The 14,960-nt window shown below is 35.7% G+C and overlaps 3 protein-coding genes across 3 annotated transcripts in view; 1 reads left to right on the top strand and 2 right to left on the bottom strand.

Annotated features, from left to right (window-relative positions):
• Positions 1 to 9,040, top strand: part of LOC114667233 (aggrecan core protein-like) — a 208,133-nt gene extending 199,093 nt beyond the window's left edge. The window contains 3 exon segments of the mRNA XM_028822446.2: positions 1,212 to 1,356; positions 4,883 to 5,065; positions 8,953 to 9,040. Of these exon segments, the coding sequence (XP_028678279.2) occupies positions 1,212 to 1,356; positions 4,883 to 5,065; positions 8,953 to 9,038 (414 nt within the window). The 3' untranslated portion in view covers positions 9,039 to 9,040.
• The window catches only part of LOC114667240 (EGF-like repeat and discoidin I-like domain-containing protein 3), a 742,682-nt gene that overhangs the window by 497,191 nt on the left and 230,531 nt on the right, over positions 1 to 14,960 (bottom strand). The gene's annotated exons all lie outside the window — the stretch shown is intronic.
• Positions 1 to 14,960, bottom strand: part of LOC114667855 (hyaluronan and proteoglycan link protein 3-like) — a 56,229-nt gene that overhangs the window by 4,337 nt on the left and 36,932 nt on the right. The window lies entirely within an intron of this gene.

Raw genomic sequence — 14,960 nt, 5'->3', positions numbered from 1 at the left:
TCTGACTGCAGTAATCAATGTAAACCAATACATTTTATATGTAGTGTATAGCTGAAAGTTGTTATATAAAAAAACTATTTTATCCCCTTTAAAATTCACTTCTTACCCATAAGTATAATACCTGCTGAGCTAAAGTAGGAAATGAGAAATTTCCTACAGTAAAACAGATATTATTAAAACAAATCTTATATACACAATTCATGCAAATTTTCTTATGTATCAGTGAAAATGCATGATAACATAATATAACATTCCCAAATCTGCATTTGGGAATGTTATATTATGGTGGAGAGTAACAGCCTATCACTGAGCCCGCTCAATGACACACTTGCACTCACATTAAGGCCAGTCAACAGTCACCAAATATCCAAGTTGAACACCTTTGGGAATATTGAAGGAACACTCATGCAGGCACAAGGATAACATGCAAAATGGACAATGACAGGACAACGGTATCAATAAGTATAATCATAAATTAAAAGATTTGTATTATTATTATTAATAGTACTTATCATGCAGCAAATTCAGGAGAATTTGGATGAAGGAAAATGAAAAGCTATGGAGCCTTAAGGGATGCAGTGTTTTGGTATTTAAGGAAAAGAAAAACGGTTAGACTGATACAAATAATGTATAAAGGTATTGGCAAGAGCAGTGAGAATTGCATATGGAAAAACAGAAATGTTTGATGTGTAAGCAGGTTTACATCTTTATGGTTAATGTGCTTAATGAGGGTATCACACGTTGTGCACTCTGGAAATTGTCCTATGCTTATCGCCTTGTGATCATGGCAGAGTCAGTAGAAGCATTAAAGAGATGGGCAGTTTAGGGATAATGACATTGGAGCAGGCAGGTTTGAAAGTTCATGGTGGAAAATCAGAGGTCATTGTTAGTACTATAGCTGGATGACAGAGGAGAATTTGTTAATATGGCAAAGTGCCCATTCATATCTTTAAAAGGTGAAGAAGCTGAAGTATGAAGGGTCAGATATAATGAAAGAAGAGGGCTATGAAGTGAAAATAGGTGAGAGAATAAGGGCAGAAACTGAATGAGGTATCAGGAGTGGTATGTGATAAAAAGGTTTTCAAGCAAACAAAATTAGTAAAAATCTTTTTAACAGTAATGAAGTTAGTTTTTATTTATGGTATAGAGATACAAAAAGAAAAAGAAAACAAAGAAACTGAGAAAACGTTTTGTGTATATATTTATTACAGCAATATGACAACTGGAGGCCAAGTCAACCTGATAGCTACTTCAGCTCTGGAGAAGACTGTGTTGTAATGATCTGGCATGAGGCTGGACAGTGGAATGATGTCCCATGTAACTATCATCTGCCCTTCACGTGCAAAAAAGGAACAAGTAAGTGTAGCTGATATACTACGGAGGCCATTCTTTGCATAACATACCAATTGTGTGATATTTCCTGATTTTAATGGACAGTTGGCCTAAGTCTTAGAGACTGTGATTGTGACTAACATCACCAGTTAAAACTGACTGGGGGTCCCCAGAGGTTTATTTTCTCAAGGAATGCTTCTGACTGGAGATTTTGTTTTCCACTCCTCCATTATTAACTGGCCATAATTCAATGATAATATTAATGGAGATATTGGTAGGTTCATTTATATTAATCAGCTTGGTACTGCTTTGTTTTACTGTGTTTTTAAACAAATCTGTATCTTTATGTGTAAGCATTATTTAATTGGTAATTCAGAAAGTTTATGATTGTATTTTACCTGCGAACTTGTTAAAGCGTTCTGAGCCAATAGTCAGTGAAGAGCGCAATTACAAAATAAACTAAATAGATCTGACACAAAATATCATCAGAAACTGTAGTGGCAAAGTCTACAGAATGTTATATACAAGGTCCAGTGAAAACAGTAGAATTAAAATGAAAGCTACACTAAGTCAAGAATACATATAATTATCTGATTTCTTATATATTGATAAAATATAAAGGAAATCATTTTTAGTAATTACATTAAGAGCAATACTGCAAATTGAAAGCTCACATTTCTAGGCAGTAAAAGAACATTTTCACCTTGAACTTTTAATTCTGAAAACATTGACACCAATCATATATAGCACCCTGAATTTCTGCTGTTTGTAGTTTTACTAGTTTTTCACAATATTAAATTAGTGCATATTCTATCAAAACTTGGACACTGTATTTACAAGACTTACTCAGTGTCCTCTTTTTAATATAATTCTTCATACTTGTGGACTGTCTAATCATTCAGATAATCCTCATCTCTGAAAAACATATATATATATATATATATATATATATATATATATATATATATATATATATATATATATATATTTGGGTGCAAGGCCGTAATCAACCCTAATTGGAAAATTACTTCATCAGAGTAAACTCATTCATACACCTACACTGATGGTCGATGGAATACCTTGGAACCACCAATTAAGATAAACCTTTTATATTTAGAATAATAAATAAAATATGGATTTTCTCAGAGAAAAAGGCACACAGTCACATGAATTTTACTGATGTCCTGTAACAACCACATTAATGAATCATACAGAATTTCCTTAATAAAAGTAGTTAAATAGCTTATATTTTACTTCAACAAATTCACAGCGAAAATCATAATAAATATCAGAACATTAGGTTAAGGCTTTAGGTGGGATTAAGCAATCTGAGTGTTATACAAGAATTATTGAACAGAATTATACCACAGATGTACAGTAGCTGTACAAAGATTACATTTAGTAGTTATGGTTTTTGCATATGCACTCTGTTGAGCTACAGTTAGGTCCATAAATACTTGGACAGAGACAACTTATTTCTAATTTTGGTTATGTACATTACCACAATGAATTTTAAATGAAACATTTAGAGGCAGTTGAAGTGCAGACTTTCATCTTTAATTCAGTGGGGTGAACAAAATGATTACATAAAAATGTGAGGCAACTAAAGCATTTTTTTTAACACAATCCCTTCATTTCAGGGGCTCAAAAGTAATTGGACAAATTAAATAACTGGAAATAAAATGTTAATTTCTAATACTTGGTTGAAAACCCTTTGCTGGCAATGACAGCCTGAAGTATTGAACTCATGGACATCACCAGATGCTGGGTTTGCTCCTTTTTAATGCTCTGCCAGGCCTTTACTGCAGCGGCTTTCAGTTGCTGTTTGTTTGTGGGCCTTTCTGTCTGAAGTTTAGTCTTCAACAAGTGAAATACATGCTCAATTGGGTTAAGATCAGGTAAGTGACTTGGCCATTCAAGAATTTTCCACTTCTTTGCTTTAATAAACTTCTGGGTTGGTTTGGCTGTATGTTTTGGGTCATTGTCCATCTGTATCATAAAATGCCGCCCAATAAATTTGACTGCATTCAGCTGGATTTGAGCAGACAGTATGTCTCTGAAGACCTCAGAATTCATTCGGCTGCTTCTGTCCTGTGTCACATCATCAATAAACACTAGTGTCCCAGTGCCACTGGCAACCATGCACGCCCGAGCCATCACACTGCCTCCACCATGTTTTACAGATGATGTGGTATTCTTTGGATAATGAGCTGTTCCATGCCTTCTCCATACTTTTTTCTTGCCATCATTCTGGTAGAGGTTGATCTTGGTTTCATCTGTCCAAAGAATGTTTTTCCAGAACTGTGCTGGCTTTTTTAGATGTTCTTTAGCAAAGTCCAATCTAGCCTTTCTATTCTTGAGGCTTATGAGTGGCTTGCATCTTGCAGTGCACCCTCTGTATTTACTTTCATGCAATCTTCTCTTTATGGTAGACTTGGATATCGATACGCCTACCCCCTGGAGAGTGTTGTTGACTTGGTTGGCTATTGTGAAGGGGTTCCTCTTCACCATGGAAATGATTCTGCGATCATCCACCACCATTGTCTTCCGTGGACGTCCAGGTCTTTTTGTGTTGCTGAGTTCACCAGTGCTTGCTTTCTTTCTCAGGATGTACCAAACTGTAGATTTTGCCACTCGTAAAATTGTAGCAATTTCTCGGATGGGTTTTTTCTGTTTTCGCAGCTTAAGGATGGCTTCTTTCACCTGCATGGAGAGCTCCTTTGACCGCATGTTGTCTGTTCACAGCAAAATCTTCCACATGCAAGCACCACACCTCCAATCAACTCCGGGCCTTTTATCTGCTTAACTGATAATGACATAATGACGGACTTGCCCACACCTGCCCATGAAATAGCCTTTGAGTCAATTGTCCAATTACTTTTGAGCCCTGAAATGAAGGGATTGTGTTAAAAAAATGCTTCAGTTGCCTCACATTTTTATGCAATCGTTTTGTTCACCCCACTGAATTAAAGCTGAAAGTCTGCACTTCAACTGCATCTGAGTTGTTTCATTTAAAATTCATTGTGGTAATGTACAGAACCAAAATTAGAAAAAAGTTGTCTCTGTCCAAATATTGTACCTGTACTTTGAAGCTTATTAAATTATGGTTACCGGATTTTAATGATTACTTCTTTCCTCTATAGTTCTGTCATTATTATTATGAAATACTAAATTTCTCCTGTCTTTGGTGCTTTCATTACATCTATGAACTCCAGTTTCTGTGTTCTGCTATTTTTTTTTCATTTTCCATGTTTACATTGAGATAATTAAATCCCCAACCCTCATTACCACAACATTCTTATTAAGATTAAAAGTGTTTATTTCATTTTGTTAATTGAGGGAGGTAATTGTACTTATAGCTATTCTGCAATCTGTAGGATCAGAACTGATGATCATTTTGTTACTACCACATTGTTTGCATGTGCTCCCTGCAATACACAGGTATAGGCTCATATATTCTTGCCAAAGTTTGAAAAAATAGATTGGCTTGAAATAATATAAGCTGCCAGTACAATGAATTCTCTACTAAAAAGTTCCTTTTCTTGATCAGTTGCTTGTGGAGCACCACCCACCGTTGAAAATGCCAGAGTCTTTGGAAAGACAAAAGACCGCTATGAAGTAAACTCCATAGTGAGGTACCAGTGCAAGCAAGGTTTTCGACAGCGCCACCTTCCTCTTGTCCGCTGTTTATCAGATGGAAAATGGGAGCATCCACAAGTAGAGTGTATACATAGTAAGTAATATAATTGCAGATTAAAGAGCACAACCAAACTGGACCAGCAATAAATGAAAATCATTCTTGTTTTTCCTACTTATTATACTTTGGTAGTGTTCATTTTGCGTGGGATCCATATGGAAAACATCTAAAAATGAGCATAGACATTCTTAGCTATTAGAGGGAACGAGGAAATGGGTTTCTGAAACACTTTATTTACTGAAGGAGTCAATCCCAGAATGTTCTTCCACAGTGATATTATATTGTATGGACGCCAATACAAAGCATATCAGAATGGTGTAAGTTTATTGGCACTGATGTGAATCTGATGTGACTGTGAGTTATTTTTAGCAGAGCTGTAATTATGAATGTGACATACTGGTGACATCATCCTTTTGAGAAATAGGCTTATGACAATATCACGTCTTGTGGATAGCACAGGACTGATAGTCTGCTTGAAATGGAGGAGTGTGTGCAGAGACTGGCCACAACAGTCCAGTACACTTATGCAGGTCTATAGCCTGTTATCTGCAACTCAGAAATTCTAAGAGCTATGACATTTTTATTTGAAAATTGATGTTTAATTTATTTATATACTTATTTTTTGAGCCAAGGGTAATCCAACAGCAGTGTTGCCAGGTGATACTTGAAAATTCTCAGCTGAACATGTTTTAAACCTTTGTCTACATTAGTGGAATTTACAATGATTATAGTGAAATGGAGCAGGTAGGCTACGATGTCACTTCTGGAGGAAAAACTCAATAGCTTTAGAAACACTTCATTTTAACTCTTTCAAAGAATAAACAGATTATATTAGAAGCAAATGATTAGAAGCACTCTTCTCCCCATCCCATATATCTGACCAAGGGTGTGACTGCATCACAACTTTGGTGTCATTAAAGATTTAAGTTTAGAAGTAGAAAATCCCAGTTGTGAATGGAGTTGCTGGATGCTGCATTTATTTGTAATTAAGACAGCTCCAGGAGATTCATATTATAAAAGTGTAATCAGATCACAGGTCTTCCATCAAGTGGCAAGGTGGAGTTAATCAGCCGCTGTGCCTAAAACATCAGAAGTTATGCTGGTGCACAGAAAGAGCAAGAACTTTAATGTCTATGAGTATAAGAATACTGTATATAGTGGCAGGGGATGGGGTGTGGGGATCAGTAAGTAATAGCATTGAAGAAAGTGAGCAAGAGATTAGAGACCAGAAAAGCAGAACAGGAGGTTAATTTCCTACTCCATTTGTAAAAAATATACCTCAACCATGAAAATATTTAAAAGTTCTGCAAAAAGATAAACTGTTTTGGTACCAATTGTATTTCATGTAAGGAAATTAGACAAAACTTTAGCTGAAATGTGTAATATTGGCATGTTGTACTCCCACCCTTGTATTCATGGCAGATGTCACAGGACACACTCACTCACACTGGACCAATTAGGAGTCACTGGTTTACATGCTAGTTTTGAAATGCAAAGAATCTCAGATATGGGAAAGAGTTGGGTAAGAGTTGCAGATTCCACAAAACAGTATGATTTCTTTCCATCTCTTAAAATATTATAACATTATGTTCAACAAAATTATTGCCAATCAAAGAACAATGCAAAAATTTGCAACAATGTGTATGAATATCGATAATGATAGATAATCAATAGGCTGTAGTTCCCAGAGATGACTGAATTTGGGGGGGATGGGGGTTAGGAAATACAGTAGGTGGATAAAAATGAATTTTTTTTAGTTAGCTTAGTTTGTACTGAATAGTACTTTTGTACTAGTTTGTACTTTCTCTGAGCCCTTTCTTATTTGCAATGGTGGTGGACAGGTTGACAGATGAGATTAGACAGGAGTCCCCGTGAACTATGATGTTTGCTGATGACATTGTGATCTGTAGCGATAGTAGGGAGCAGGTTGAGAAGACCCTGGAGAGGTGGAGATATGATCTAGAGAGGAGAGGAATGAAAGTCAGTAGGAACAAGACAGAATACATGTGTGTAAATGAGAGGGAGATCAGTGGAATGGTGAAGATGCAAGGAGTAGAGGTGGTGAAGGTGGATGAGTTTAAATATTTGGGATCAACAATACAGAGTAAAGGGGATTGTGGAAGAGAAGTGAAAAAGAGAGTGCAGGCAGGGTGGAATGGGTGGAGAAGAGTGTCAGGAGTAATCTGTGATAGACGAGTATCAACAAGAGTGAAAGGGAAGGTCTACAGGATGGTAGTAAGACCAGCTATGTTATATGGGTTGGAGATGGTGGCACTGACCAAAAAACAGGAGACAGAGCTGGAGGTAGCAGAGTTAAAGATATTAAGATTTGTATTGAGTGTGACAAGGATGGATAGGACAAGAAATGAGTATATTAGAGGGTCAGCTCAGGTTGGACCATTGGGAGACAAAGTCAGAGATGCGAGATTGTGTTGGTTTGGACATGTGCAGAGGAGAGATGCTGGGTATATTGGGAGAAGGATGCTAAGAATTGAGCTGCCAGGCAAGAGAAAAAGAGGAAGGCCTAAGCAAAGGTTTATGGATGTGGTGAGAGAGGACATGCAGGTGATGAGTGTAACAGAACAAGATGACGAGGACAGGAAGATATGGAAGAAGATGATCCACTGTGGCAACCCTTAACGAGAGCAGCCGAAAGAAGAAGTTTGTACTGGATAGGAATTTTCTGATACTAATTTAGTGATGTAATAGGAATAGTAGGGGAAAAATACACAGAAAACAAAATAGCAAATATAGTACCTTTAAAGTATATTTTTATGAAGCATTTCTTGTGAAGAAGTTGGAAATCTTCCAGTATTTACATGGAATATTAATGAAATATTAAGCAATTTAGAGATAAAAAGTAAAAAGTACTGCTGTCTGAAATCAAAATTATTTCCGGAATCAGATAGTATTTGTACAGGAATGTAAACAGAAGATGGTATTTATATGCCGTGTATACGAACACTTAACACAAATTCATTTAGAAATTTTGCATTCTGAAGAATTTCTAGAATTTGACCAGAAGGATGCATACATTATTAATTTCAGTTTTCATAGAGAATATCATATGGTTCCACTTGAAAGGTTATTCATCAGACTAAAAGAAGTGGGAATACAAAATTCAGCATACAAGTGGGTAGAAAACCTTTTGCAATTTTGGTGACATTCAGGATCAATATAGCAATGTGAATAATCACCTGGTTAAATGTACAAATTAATGTAAACTAAGGGTGATGGATACATTTCTTTGAATGAGAAAAATCATTGTAAAGAAAGACAAAATTCAGCATTGGACAGATTTGTGTCAGATCATTAGTGGTGAATAGATGTAATTTTGTTACACAAATGAAGGAAAAATATTAGACATAATGGCATTTGAAAGTGCATTGTATGTGAAAAGTAAAATGGGCTATTCATTATCCACAACCCAACAGTTTACATGAGGAATTAAGAAAGCTAATGTTGGGTTATATAGCATACTGTGTTGAGAACAAATCACGAGAGTTTATGCTTAAATTGTACTGCACCATTGTGAGTGAGGCCTCATCTGGAGTACTATGTACTGTTTTGGTTTCCATATTACAAAAGACATATGAGTGCTAGTGAAAGTCCGGAGACAAGCTACTGGACTGATTTCAGGACTGTGGGGAATATACTATGAGGAAAGTTAGATGGTGCTGGATATTTTCAGGTTGAGCAACTGAAGATTAAGGGGAGATATCATAGAAGTGTTAAAAATTATGAAGGTAATTAATATGATATATACCAGATCTTACTTTAGAATAAGAGATAGAACATGAGAATACAAATTGAAGTTGGTTAAAGGTAAATGTCACACTAATATCAGATAGTATTTTGTATGTTGAGAAATAAAAGCCTAAAATACTAATACCATTTATTTATATCACTCTTTTTTATTGCAGACAATCCAAACATCCACAGAATGTACAAGAGATCTACCAGGAGACAATTAAAAGCAGAAAGAACATCTCGGGGAAATGGACGCTAGACTGGGAAAATTCTAACAAACAAGAAAAGATAATTATTTTTAAAGAACATTTATATAAGAAGGATGATTTTTTGCATTTGAAAGAAAAAGAGATTATTAAATAATATTGTCTTCCTTGTATATATAAACACCAAAGTAAATTATAATAGGTGTTATTTGGTAGAGTCAGTGTGGCTGATATATTGGTTTGTAAAACTCCCTTTTAGACATTTTAAAAGGTAGGATGGGAAGCAGTGAATAGCTCAAAGGTTTTAATTTTAGTTTCATCTGTTTCTGTGTTTGTTATTTGAATTTTCTCACCCAACAATGCTGTGATATTTATTATTTTGAACAAGCAAACTACCTTATTTGTTAGAATTCTGAATCATCTAGTTTTCTGTGATAGATGCCAATGGACCACCAAGTTCTGTATTTTCATGTCTTCTCCAGGTTCAAGGAAACATCCCAACCACACGGGAGAGATGCTTTTGCAGAGTTTTGTATAGATGTAGCTTGCAAATTTTCAATAAAGAACACTATGCTCCTATCATACCATTATATATCAAAATATTCCCCAAACAAAATTCAGATCTTACACATACCATTTTTTATTTTTTTTTGAGCAACCTTTTTTTTGAGGTTATATTTGGGACTATGGATTTATGGTTTCAGGACACGCAGAACCAAGAGCCTACCAGCAATCAACTGATGATCTCTGCAGTAATGCTAGTTTTCTGGTAGAATAAGCTTCTGTATAAGTGTTATATAAATTATGAATGCAAACCATTACAGTGTAACCGGTTTAGGGAATTGGCTAAGGGAAGTTACAGCATGGCAATAAGATGTTAGCAATGCACATATGTCCAAGGCAGTATATATATATATATATATATATATATGGTCCAATAAATTATTTATACCAGCACACCCAAACTCTACAGATCTACAAATTGATTTCAGCATTTGGAGAAATAAACCCATGAAATCCATTTCTGAACCTGATTTATTCCAAGCAGGGTCTCCGAGATCCTGTGCTTCTAACAGGATCAAAGTATGCAATGTAGAAAGCAACAGTAGTTTGCTAAAAAACAGTGTCTCCAAATGACACAACACTGTCTTTGGACTGATGGAGAAAACCCACACTGAAGAAAAAAGTTGTTATTAATTTAATTGGAGGTTTTAGTTTAATAATTGATAAATATTTTCTGTCACTTTAACTTTAGCTTAAGTTAGATGTTGGGAATCTATTTTGCAAAACTGGTATTTGTTACAGTTGTAAACTAAAAGATACCAAACACTAGTATTTTGAATTTAAGGGACTCACAAATGGTAAAAAAAAATGATGTCAGGTATTTATCTCTTTTTGGTAAGAATGTGAGATGTGAAGGTTCTACTTGTGAATTCTGAAGGTTGGGAGTCTCAAATGTGAAGTATCATGAACATTTTTAAGTGCTAGTTGGAACTGTTCAAACTGTTCTTTGTGACATGTTTCATAAATACTGGTTTATCTGCCATAAAAATCTCACACTCCATTGTGACAAGGACTTCTACGGAGTAAACAGTACATCAAGAATGAAAGAGAGCCTTGTACAGTGTGGCATAAAATTGTGACAAAGTTTTCATTAAACATTGCTCAATCGCATAAATATAAGCCAACAGGGTACAGCTCAGTGTTGTTAAATATACAGTATGAGTGCAGTATTCATCCGTCTTCATATACTATTTAAATGCAACCTCTTTTAGCGGCTTACAGAAGTTCCTTGAAGATCTGCAGACTGGGCACTTTACCATCAAAACTGAGAGCCTTCTGGAAAATGAGAAGCACAGCCAATAAACCAGCTCATTGATATGCAGTCTTACAGGCTAGTGACAACTGAATAAACAATATGGACTGGAAAGAGGCTACAGTATAAAAAATCTTCTGGGTGCCAGCAGCTAAAGGATTAAAGACACAATATAAAATAGAGCTTAATTAATTCAAACAAAAAAAAGGCCTGCTACCCTCTCATACAGCTACAAAAAACTCTCCCTTTCTTACAAAATACTTGGCATTTCTCAAAAGAAATAAAATAATCAACAGCATTGAACTGTTGTTCGTCACTGTAAAATGTCTGGAAATTATTTTGATTTTGTCAGTTTTTACGTTCAAGAAGAGGAAGAAAAGAAGTCAGGGGGGGACATTAGAGAAAATCTTTAGACAGCTGACCAGCACCTTCATTCTGCATACATATTTGCTGTAATGTGCTGCTTGTTTCTCTTTATTCACTCATCGAGGTGTACTAGAGTTAAGCAAAAGTTGTACAGATAAAGTACAGATCTCAAGACAACCTCCAAATAAATCATATAAACTCACCCAAAAATAAAGCAGTTATAAAGAAAATATTCATTCACTTCAACTTAAAACTTCTGGCACTTTTTCTACATATATATTATCCAAAAGCACACTACTGCACTCTCATATATCAGTCATTTTATTACAAAAAGGAGTCTCTAGTGAACAAGCATTCCATTTGTGCTCAAGCACGGAGGTGGGGAGTAAGGTTGTGTCAACATTAAGATGTGTTTAGCTTAATAATAATCCCACGTACAAGCACCTCTTTGTCTCACATTGGTCATAAGCTAGACCACCTTTTTCTGCTGAATAGAGCGTCTATAAAAGAGGTTTACAGCTCTTAAATAAGGCTCTTTTATGCGCCTGCCATTTCAACCTTTCTGCCCTTAGGCACCTCTGCTCCAGAAGTTTTGGCCCAGCATGTTCTCTCCTGGTCTGTGAGTTTCTAAAGTAAAACATTAAACAGCTTCCCATTAACCATCACTGCTACCTTGTGGCCAGGCTCGATAGTGCAGGCCCCATTTTTGAACGTTGACTCCAATGCCATAATGTTCAAATACGTTCAAGCTAAAAGCACTTAGTGTATGTTGTGAAGACAAAGCAAAGTATCAAGTTAACCTTCAACTCAAAATCTTAAAAATAAATGTAAACATTGGTTAGTTTTGTTTTTCTGCCTAAATTCACTAATATTTCTTTATTTTTAGTCTTCAGTATTCATGTAGCACTTTGCCATTTTAAGATATGCTACTAAAAGCTGCAATTTGCCAAAGACTCTGAGACTTTATTTTAAAAAGACAATGTTCTCCAAGTTAGTTCTTTAAAATAATGTCACTTAGACTTGAAATGAGCCCCTGCTGCTTCCATGTGATGTGATTTGATAAGAAATGTGTCATTTCATCTTAAAAACATTGTGTTGAAGTTGTTAACACTGTGCTGCTTGATATTCTTTGTTTAATTTGCTTGTGTAATATAGTATAACTGTAGATGCACATTTTGCTGTATGAAGCAACATTAAATGAAACATTCTTGTTTATGCTTTAAAATGCATTTAAGTCAGTTTTAATTTGATGACACCTGTTTGCCAGTTATAATTGTTTTTTGTTTTTATATCTTTACATATTCCTAGCTATTTGCCCAAATAGCAAAAGAAATCCAGGTTGATCCTGTCTGTATTCAAAAACAACTGTAATGTTACTTGAACATAAACATTTGTTAGCACTGTATATTCATAGATTGTAATTTATGGTTGGTTTTACATTTCTTTCTTTTATCAGTGCATTTCTCAAGATGTGTTTAATGCCTTGAATTATCACACAGAGTTTTGGTACATTTCCAGTAATAATAAGTAATAGGATGTTATCTTTATAATTCAACATTCATTAAAAATTGATTCCTCTTCTAAAACATGCTTGGAATAAATACATTGATTTGTTTTCTGAATTAAACAGGATAATATATTAATAAATTAATTAATTAAATGACTGAAGTCATTAATTTTATTCTCTGCCACACACACCCTCCCTCATCTTTTCTCACAACACTTACCAAATGCAATCAAATAAAATGCTCACTTTCAAACAGGTCATTAATTGTTCTGATTTTATAGTAATATTTAATCTACAGTATTGTGGGTCACATCTTTCTCACGTGTTTCTTGTTTAAATACATTTCAGTTGTGCAAACACAGGTTTAAAGAACAAGTTAAAGCCTACTATCAATCAATGTGTTTGGCCAATACACAATTGTCAGAAATCAATCAGCCTAATCTGTATATCTTGGGCTCATAAGAAGGTATGAAACTCAGGCTGACTTGAGAAATGTGTATATCTCATTCAGACACTGACCAGGCCAACACTCAAACCTGACTATTTGGAGCTGTGTGTGGTTCTGCTACAAAGCACTTTGTTGGGTTTGGAAAAGGCAACTGTGCCACCTCAGTTTTCCACCGCTACACTTTACCAAGAGGCAACTGTTCTACTCAGGACTGTTTTCAGTTGAACTCAGATTTTGTTCAGAAAATTTTTCAGCATTCTAACAAAAAAATCACATAAGCTTGATTCATTTTATATATGCTAGGGGGCCCACCCCCGTAATCCTTACCCCCCCCCCCGGGGCACGCTACACGCCAGCCATTTCACATCTCTGCTGCTCACGTTGTGAAGGGGGATCTGAACGCACTCTAAGGAGATCAGTGTCTCTTGTGGGACGTCAAAATGTCTTTCCAAGAAGATCACGTCTCAACCCAAGATCTTTTTATTATAATGTTTTTTTATATATTATGTTATTTTTCATGGGAATTGTTACATATGCATTATTTTCATTTTTACTTTAAAAGTTTTATAAAAACAATATTTGTCCTTTATTTCCTGCCCCGGACGTGGTTAAATCTCTTTCTCGCGGCACTTAGAACGTTGCTCGCGTTGTGAACGGGGGTCTGAACGCACGCTAAAGAGATGCGATTGGTTCAGCTGGTGTCTTGCTGCTGCTGGCCAGCTGTGTGTTGTGCTTGTCGTGCTTTCCGTCAATCACTTAAAAAGCCTGTACAGCAGCTGTCCTTTTGCCACTTCGTGTCTCTGCTGCTCGCTTTGTAAAGAGGGGGAGCTGAACGCACACTAAGTAGAAGTGGACTTTGCTCAAAAGGCCCCCCCACCCCTACGATCCTGCCACTTTGAGTTGTGAAGGGGGGGAGCTGAATGCAAGCTAAGGAGAAGTGGACTTTGTGCTGGCTTTGTTCTGCTTCTGCCAAGATGTTTCTTCTGCTTGTTGCTCTGCGTGTCAATCATTTAAAAGCCTGCACAGCAGCTGTCCTTCTGTCTCACTGCCTTGTCTTGTGTAATGTTAAAATGTTTTGTAATAGAGAGATATTACTCATATCATTAGCCCGACATCCACATATCATATGTGTTTACAAAGTGTGGTTTAATAAGTTTACATGTGTTTAAAGCGTGTGGGATGGTATTTTAAGGCTTAAACTATAAAAAAAATGTTTATTTATATGGTCTTTCTATATCACGGATTTTCATCTATCGCGGGTGGGTCTGGAACGTAACTTCCGCAATAGGCATGGCATCACTGTATATATATATATATATATATATATGTAATATTATATAATATATAAATATTATAAGGTGCCACATGAGAGGTTGGTCATCGAACTAAAAGAAGTGGAGTTCAGTAAAGGGTTATGGTGCGAGGAACATTATCTGAAATTGTTGATTTTAAGAGTGGTGTCCCTCAGGGGTCAGTGCTAGGGCTGCTACATTTTTAATATATATAAATGATTTGGATAGGAATTTAAATAAGAAGCTGGGTAAGCTTGCTAATGATACTAAGCTGGGAGGATTGGCAGATAATATAGAATCTGCTGAATCATTACAGAGGGACTTGAACAGTACACAGACTTGGGTAAATTTGTGGCAAATTAAATTTAATGTATGGTAAGTAAATGTAAAGTATTATACGTATGAAGTAAAAATGTGAGGTTTGAATACACAAAGGGAGGTCTGAAAACTGAAAGTACACCTTATAAAATTTAGGAGTGGACTTGTCACTATCAATGTCCAGCCAGTGTTCAGGAGCCATTTACAAAGATAACAGTATGTTTGGTT

Source organism: Erpetoichthys calabaricus, chromosome 17 (genome assembly GCF_900747795.2).
Source record: "Erpetoichthys calabaricus chromosome 17, fErpCal1.3, whole genome shotgun sequence".
NCBI classification, from domain to species: Eukaryota; Metazoa; Chordata; class Cladistia; order Polypteriformes; family Polypteridae; genus Erpetoichthys; species Erpetoichthys calabaricus.
This window is presented reverse-complemented; position numbering and strand designations above follow the sequence as displayed.